This window comes from Pseudorca crassidens, chromosome 13 (assembly GCF_039906515.1).
Source record: "Pseudorca crassidens isolate mPseCra1 chromosome 13, mPseCra1.hap1, whole genome shotgun sequence".
Classification (NCBI taxonomy): domain Eukaryota; kingdom Metazoa; phylum Chordata; class Mammalia; order Artiodactyla; family Delphinidae; genus Pseudorca; species Pseudorca crassidens.
Genome location: NC_090308.1, coordinates 25,103,936 through 25,111,906, shown reverse-complemented (window position 1 = coordinate 25,111,906; position 7,971 = coordinate 25,103,936). Strand labels below are relative to the sequence as shown.

At 43.3% G+C, this 7,971-nt stretch overlaps 1 protein-coding gene across 5 annotated transcripts in view; it reads right to left on the bottom strand.

Annotated features, from left to right (window-relative positions):
* Positions 1-1,576: 1,576 nt before the first annotated feature.
* Positions 1,577-7,971, bottom strand: part of NHSL1 (NHS like 1) — a 237,889-nt gene continuing 231,494 nt past the window's right edge. For all 5 annotated transcript variants that reach the window (XM_067701926.1, XM_067701927.1, XM_067701929.1 and 2 more), the window contains one exon: positions 1,577-3,795. In XM_067701926.1, coding sequence (XP_067558027.1) covers positions 3,060-3,795 — 736 coding nt within the window. In that variant the 3' untranslated portion in view covers positions 1,577-3,059. The remainder of the gene's footprint in view (positions 3,796-7,971) is intronic.

The window sequence follows — 7,971 nt, the reverse complement described above, 5'->3', positions numbered from 1 at the left end:
GCAGCTCACTGACAGAAACTATGTTATAGTAACTGAATAGCTTATTATAGAACCTCAAGAATCGGGTCCATGTTTTATTCGAAAGACCTCCTTCCCCCTACCCGCCCAACAATATCCTAATGTCTGCGAAATCATCCTACTGTACCCATTTCATGACGGCACCCCAGCAATATAAACAATTGTTCAAATTCAATTTATGTGCTGAAAACACATTCATGCAGAAAACTAATCCTGTGTTTCCCCTGTCCTCCTGGGACACCCACCCCAGAGCTGGGCGTGGTGTTGGTGGATGGGAAATAAGATCGAGAACCAGAAATGTCTCCTTTTCTTTCCTTGTCCTTGTGGTTCCCCAAATACGCTCTCATCCCCACAGGAGAAGCAATGGTTTCAATCAACATTTTTCAGAAATAGGAGGGCAGAAATCAGATGAAAGTTGAGGCTGCTTCCAACCAACAGACCAAATGGTCATTTGTTTCTCTCCCAACTCTTAGAAAAACAAGGTGGAAATAGCTTAGCCCTGGGGCTTTAAAGTCTCGGGCTATAGGGGAGAGTCAATAAGTCTGTCCTCATTGAGTTTTTAAGTACATATGGGCATTAACAGTATCGAGCCCCACAAAGTAGCAAAGCTGAAGGTGCCGTGCATTGCCGGGGTAAGTCTAGATCCTTGTCTCCCTATATTTCAACCATGCTGTGAGAAGTTCTCGCATCTCTCTACACGTCACATCACCTGAACTCTCAGTCGATACCTTACTGGGATTTTATTCAAAAGTCCATAGGACACCTCTTAGAGTTGCTTTTCCCTAGGTCCTTTTGGACGGCACCACCCACAGTGTCTGTGATGGTCTATTTCCTCTCTGTTGGGTCCCCACTTCCCACAGGCACCTTCTGGTCATCACTGCCGTTCTGTTCGTATCCAGTGAAGCACTCAGCAGTTCTGTAACCAGAAGACCTAGCTCACCATTCAAAGATGCACGTACAAACAGCAAGAACAAAAAAGGTTCAAATGTTTGCTTTACAATTGTTTTATTCAAAGCAAATTAAAAAACTTAATATATTTTTCCTTTAAAAATGGGGATTTTAAAAAGAGCTTTATAATTAGTTTTGAGGGTGCTTATCTTACCTTCAACATAAATGATTTATATATTAAATTTGTTTTCTGATATCCACGTACATTCTCATCCTTTTTAGGTAGCTATGAAAAGATTTCATATTCCAAAGCCAATGCCACTTTTCTAAAATTTAGGAGAAAAGATTCTTGCGCCCAATGTAGCAGACGCTTTGCTCCAAGTGGTAGAAAGTCCTTTTGCTCTTGGCCAAATGTCAGGTCTTGATTTCTGGTTGTGTGAAAAGACGTGTTTTGTTTTCTTCAGAGGATGGAAGGAGTCTCAATTCTTTAGGTTTGTTTTTGTCTCAAAGCCGTGTCTAAAATGGGTACCTAATGTTTTACTGTATAAACCTTGTGATGGTTGGGCCTGTGCAGTCCAACTTTTAGATGATATTTTCATACCAAAAAAGATGAAAATTGGCAGCTGCACTGTATTTAGGCTAATAATCTCAGTCCTCTCATCTTAAGTCCTTCTGATGAAGACAAGACTGATTTTATTTAACCAACAAATAAAGGAGTCTATGTACATGGCAGTTGGAAGTGGTCACAAGAATATCACATAAAAATAAATACTTTACACACTTTTCTTCCATGTCTAAAAGTGTTAAAATTCTAACCAGAGAAGATTAGAAGGTAATTAGTGAACTCAACTATTTGTAAAAAATATAAAAACACACAAACCAAATGATGCAAAAAATCTTTTTAATCTAAAAATTCATTTCCCAGGGCTAATTAAGAGCCAAGGCCTGCCAATTTTTATCAGTTTATTTGACCAAAAAGAGCTCTTCAGCATTTTCTTCAAAGTAAGATAATATAGAATAGATTTTGATAAACCTTTCTAAGTGAGGACACGATACGGCAGGCAGTTCAAGGAAAAATAGCATTAACGTTTTCTTTGGTGTAACCAAAAGGATATCCAAAAGTTAGCAGATGTTGACGTTTCAAGTGATAAGAAATCGCCAACTGGAAGTTTCAACTCTGGTTTAAAAAAAAAAAAAAGTTGTAAAAGGAAAGGCTCCACCCACAGTTCTGTAGTGCAAGTTTTAAAATTTAATTCTGAAAAATAATTTCATTTAATAAGCAGGAAACAAATTCCAGCAGTGTATCACTTACTCCTCTCCCCTTTCTCATCTCTGTTACCCTCTCTGTATGTGCCACTGTCATTTCAGCTCTCCAAGGAGGTCTCAGCTGCTGCTCAAGGAGGAAAGTCATTAAAAAATTACCTACATTTCTACAAACCAGGCTAGAAGTTGTGTGTCTGTGGCTGCACAGCAGCAGACTCCGAGTTACAGCGTTGCCATGTCCACGTATCTGTCATTTTTACAAAAAAGAAACAAAGCCTTTTTTCCCCAGAAAAAAGTACCTGAACCAATGAGTCACTTAGCCCCTTACCAACTTTTGGGGTAACCACTACATGGCCCCCCTTGAAAGCACACCTGTGCACATCCCCACCCGTTCTGTGCGCTCAGAACCAGCAAATCTACCCCCTCTTTCTCAGAAGTAATGGTCCTCTCCCTTCTGGAACTCATTAATTTCCATAAACGTAACACTTTTAAAGCAGTTACCACCTCGCTCAGAAGGCTCCATTACTCTACCTAGCTTAACGCTGTCTCTCCTATTTCTGTACATGCTGTATTTTTTTTTTTAACATAAAAAGTGTTCCAAATGCACACACATACACATCCCTGAACACACACCCAGCATTTAGAGGAAAAAAAAAAAATCTTCCCCAGGAAGCACTTTTAGAAGTTAAGCTTCTACTTGCTTTTAAGCCACAGGGCAAGTGCCAAGTGAGTCCTAAATAGCCCTCCCTTTCCGCTGCGGGGCCGGCCGTGCCGGGCCCACAGCACAGATGCTGAGCGGGATCCGTGGACAAGGCAGGGAAGGGTACCTGTCAGGCTTCCCAGAGCGCTGTGCTGCACATCTCCCCATGTCACCTGGGAGGTTCTTGCCCTTAGCTCTCTTCCCTCTGGGGACCTCCACGCTGTTCTGATGGATCCGTGCCCTCTGCGCTGGGCCGCCCCTCCGTGGGGCCAGGAGCCTGCGCCCCCCGCGAGGCAGCGGGCTGCCCTGCACAGAGCAGGCTGCCCTCACCCACTCCGTCCCCCACCAGTGCTTCCAGCGAACGTCCCCTCAGAGCGCCCAGGGGCCGGAGAGCCCTGCTGTCTACGGGCTCCGTGGCCTCCCCTTCGCCCTCTGAGATGACGGTCATGGGGCTGCTCTGGATCCGGTTCCGCACGCTGTACCGGCTGCTGGCGGCGGAAGGCGGAGTTCGGCTGCGGCCGTACCTGGGGCCAGAAAAGGACAGACTCCGCGGCATCGAGCCTTCGTTCTTGGCCCACTCCTCCTGGGCCCTTCTGCTCTTGCTCGGGGAGCAGCTTGATGGGCTCTCGGGGGTGTCTGGCGAAGGCTCCGACTTTGACCTCTGGAATCTGGGGTCTGTGTTCTTGAGCATCTCGGCTGCGGACATGCGGGCACTGGTGTCCGACCGACTCCCTTTTTTCAGCAGCAGAGCTTTGAAGTTGTCACTGCTGGTGCTGGTCTTCCGGATGCTTCTCTGAATCGATCCCACTTGCTTCTGGGAGGCCAGGCTGGGGGCAGCACCAGTGGGTGTCACTGGCGGGGAGGGAGAATGGTTTCGGGAGTGATCATCATCGGAATCTTTACGGCCAAGGACTTTCCTCTTAGACCTGAGATTTCAGAACGTTAAGATGAAGGTTAATTCCCGGGGGGCCACTGGATGCCCACCACATCCACCCTGCTTCTCTCACCGCACGTTAAGGTCACCATCTATTATTTTCACTATGGAAAGTACCAAACACCCAGGCACAAAGAATAGTTCATTGTATTACTATGTGTGCCCATGCCCCAGCTGTGATAATTATTAACTTATGGCCACCCTGTTTTCATTTCTACCCTCACTGGGTTACTCTGACACAAATCTCAAACACCATATTATCTTACTTTGGATAGGACCATTTCCAACGTTTTTAATCACTGCCACTTCTTACTTAACTCTTCTGTATGGGACTGAGGCTGAGTGAATTTCATGGTGCTGGCACTCGAACGGCCTAATACAGGGTCTCCACCCCCGGGCTGCGGGGTAGCGGGGCCTGTTAGGAAGCGGGCCGCACAGCAGGAGGTGAGCGGCGGGCGAGCGAGCGAGCGAAGCTTCATCTGTTGCTCCCCATTGCTCTCATTACCACCTGAGCCATCCTCCCCCCCCCCACCCCACCCCGTGGAAAAACTGTCTTCCACGAAACTGGTCCCTGGTGCCAAAAAGGTTGGGGACCACTGGCCTAATAGATAAGCCAACTCCTAGAATGTCCTACATACTGAGACAGGCCCCCACCTCAGGTTCTAGAACAACTCTGCAACTTTACACTCTCCATCATTCTAGAGTTTGGCATAAAACCAGCTCTCCTTGGCTCTTACTGGACCATTCGTCAACTCCTAGAAATCCAATTTTCTGGAAAATAAGAGTGAACCTTCCACATCAGATCCTGTTGCCTGACTGCAGAGAACCACTAGCCGAGCAAGCAAACGTGAGGGATGTGGGTAGCATGTGAAAGAGGAGGGGCCTTCAGGAAAAGTAAAACTGTCCTGGGGGAATTTCTTATAACCAGTCTCTAAGAAACTCCTGGCTAATGTGTCTTCTACTGAGAATGCATTAGAGAAAATAAAGCAGATGTACCAAGTGGCCCCTTGCAGGTCTCTTCATACCAACAACTCAGTGTGGGAGGAATCTCTCAGCTAAGTGCAGGTGGACTGGCTATAAGGAAACTTGATATATTTACTAAAGATGTGGTTATACCTCTTTTTCTGCTATAAAATTCTAGAACATGCAACAGGCAAAGGTTGAGAGGATGCTGTCCGAACATAGAGATTAAGAGTTGAATCTGAGCAACTTCTAGCTGTGTGACCCTGGACCAGTTACTCATCTATTTACAAGTTTTCCAGACTTGTAAAATGTGGATGATGATAACAACCTCACAGGTTTGTGAGGATTCAGTGGGATAAAGGACCTCTGGAGTCACACAGACCTGGGTACACCCACTGCTAAAGCTTCCTTGCTCTGTAAACTGGGGCATGTTAAACTTTCTCATCCTGGTTCCTGTCTGGAAAAGAGGAATAACAGTAGACAGTTCAGAGCTTATCAATAAAGATAAATGCAGTCATAGCCATAAAGTGTCAGGCATAGAGTAGGTGCCTAACAAGACTTTCAGTGTCATTTAGGGAAATATAATTCTTCCTTCCTGCTCTCAGCTCAGGCTTCAGTGCTGTTTTTACCTGTCCTGCACATCGAGGCACAGGGGAGGATGGGCCCGTGATGGCTGCCCTGGGCTTGGTGCTCCCAGGGTCCTCTCTGTGCTCTGGCCAAAAAGAAGCCACTAAAATGGAAGACAGGAAGTGGTAAAAACCCAATTAAGAGGCTGAAGGGGGTGGCCAGGGCTGACATAGCACCAGTCCCTTTAGGACAGCAGAGACTGGCCTATGATACTTTGGTTCAACAGTTCTGTTCCGCTGTCAACAAGAGCGTTGCTCTGGAGTTAAGTTGCTGACCCACTGACGAAAACCACAGAAACAATAACACCTCAGAATTTCAGAACTGGAAAACATTTAGGTGGTTTGGTCTGACCAGAGAAGGTCATCGAGGTCTAGAGAGTGAAGTCATACAGCTTAATACAAGAAGTAAGACCTGATGGAGTACCTTTCCAGTAGAGCACATGACCTCACAATTTATACTGTTTGCTTCCCAAAGACATCTCTGCTCATCTGATTCTTGTAGGTATTGGTTTGTGGCTTTTAAATGTGGCTTTTCTGTTTGGCTTTTACATGGAGAAGGCGTGCTGAGATCCACATAACGAGCCATAGCTATGCTTGATCAAAGCCACAACCTTTAATTGTAGATTTAGAATGAAGATGGGAATTTATAAAAGTATTGTTGTTTTTCAAGAGTAACTGCCCACTAAGATGAGAATTAAAACTAAATATATGAATTCTCTGCATATATGTATGTATATATATACACACAGACTATAAATATGTGTGTGTGTATTTCTAAGGAAAATGGCTATAAAAAAACGCTTGAACAATTAACACTGGCTTAAAAACTAATTACTTCAAAAAAAATTTTAAATTACTTCAATGAGGATAAAAACTTCACACCTCAACTGGTGTTCTACATTTTCCATCTGGCTTTAAATCTGAAGTGAATTAATTTGCATTATAAAATTTGAAAGCTGTGTTTCAATTTAGATACTCTTTAATTTAGATTATTAGCTTAGGTACTGAAGGATATAAAATAAAGCCCTAAAAATCACAGACTTTAGATGGCTTCCTATTATGTCTGCTAATATATTATCTATACCTATAACTCCATCTACTAAAAATTAGCCTGCATCTATCTATCTATCTATCATCTATCTATCTATCCATTCATCCATCTACTAAAAATTAGCCTGCATCTATCTATCTGTCTATCTATCCATCCATCCATCTACTAAAAATTAGCCTGCATCCTTACTCTCACTCTGTAATCCATACCCTACTCAGTCTTTCCTTCTGTCGTGTACACGGAACAATACAGACTGGCCAATTTCTGCATCTGCAGCAGATGTAACTTGTTGGTAGGAGAAACCACAGTCTTTTAGTGCCTTAAGAAGGTTGCCACAATAAAATACAGAGGAGATCCTTGGTATCTTGTTAGGAAAAGTGTGTAGTAATGTGGCCCCACAACAGTTGGGGTTCTCTCTGAGACCAAGTATTTAGTGCACAGAGCAACCAGGCAACACATCTTCTCTGTGGATGCTGTTTTAAATATATATGCCTGCATATTTACCAACCCAATGCATCCCATACCCAACAGGAGAAGTTGAGCCTTGGAAGAATTTCCTGACAGTTACACAGTCATTGAGAGCTCGTTAGGTGTCCAGCATGACTCGAGTTACAAACATCAGCGTAAACCTCTAGACATGTCACTGAAGTTGCTTTCAAAGGATGTGGAATTTTTATTTCCCTATTTGGAGGAATAATGTGATCACTAGCTACCTTTTTATTTCTAATGAGAGCACAGAGAGCGGTCAGACAATGTTAAAGAGGCAGTCTTTAGGGTATTATACCAGTAGTGGACATTATACCAGTAGTGGAGTCAAGAGTTAAAGAACATAATTCTTGACAAACACCTTAATTCATCAGCTTGGTTTTTTCCCCCCTAAGTTAGATGTTTACATGTTGCACGAGGAATCGCAGGTAGGGACTGCACAGCCTCTGCTTTCCATCTCATGCAATAACAGTCTTTTCAGTTAGATTCCAAGAATTGGGAAAGCACTGCTGACACAGGTTACTTACACAGAGAATCAAATGATTTTACAGGATGTTTAGTTTCAGGAGGAAAAAAAGGGACCTTGATTCAGGGACCTTGGCAGCACAGGGGCATTCATAAGAGTTATCTGAAAATACTATGGTAAAGAATTTTAGAAGGAAGTAAAGGGTTTATACAGCATATAGTTTAAAGTCCTTGCACGAACACAATCATATCCATTTTTACAATGAAACCGTTGTGGGAGTACTCAACTGTTTATGGCCAGAAAAATGAGGTAGTAAATAAAACTTTAGTGCTAAGTCATATTCACTCTTCAAGGTGATCACATGTAAAGAGTACAACAGTTCAGGCAGTTATTCTGAAAATTTTACTCTACTTTTTTTTTAAACCCGATAACTTCTTATGCCAGTAGATGGCACTAGCAGTATATAGTAACAAGCAAGTTTAATTCCTTTTGCTCCTGCTTAAAAAAGATGCACTTTTACTGAAACATTTAAGTAGCCAAAGATATTACACTATAAAATCGTAGTTTTTCTGTAAA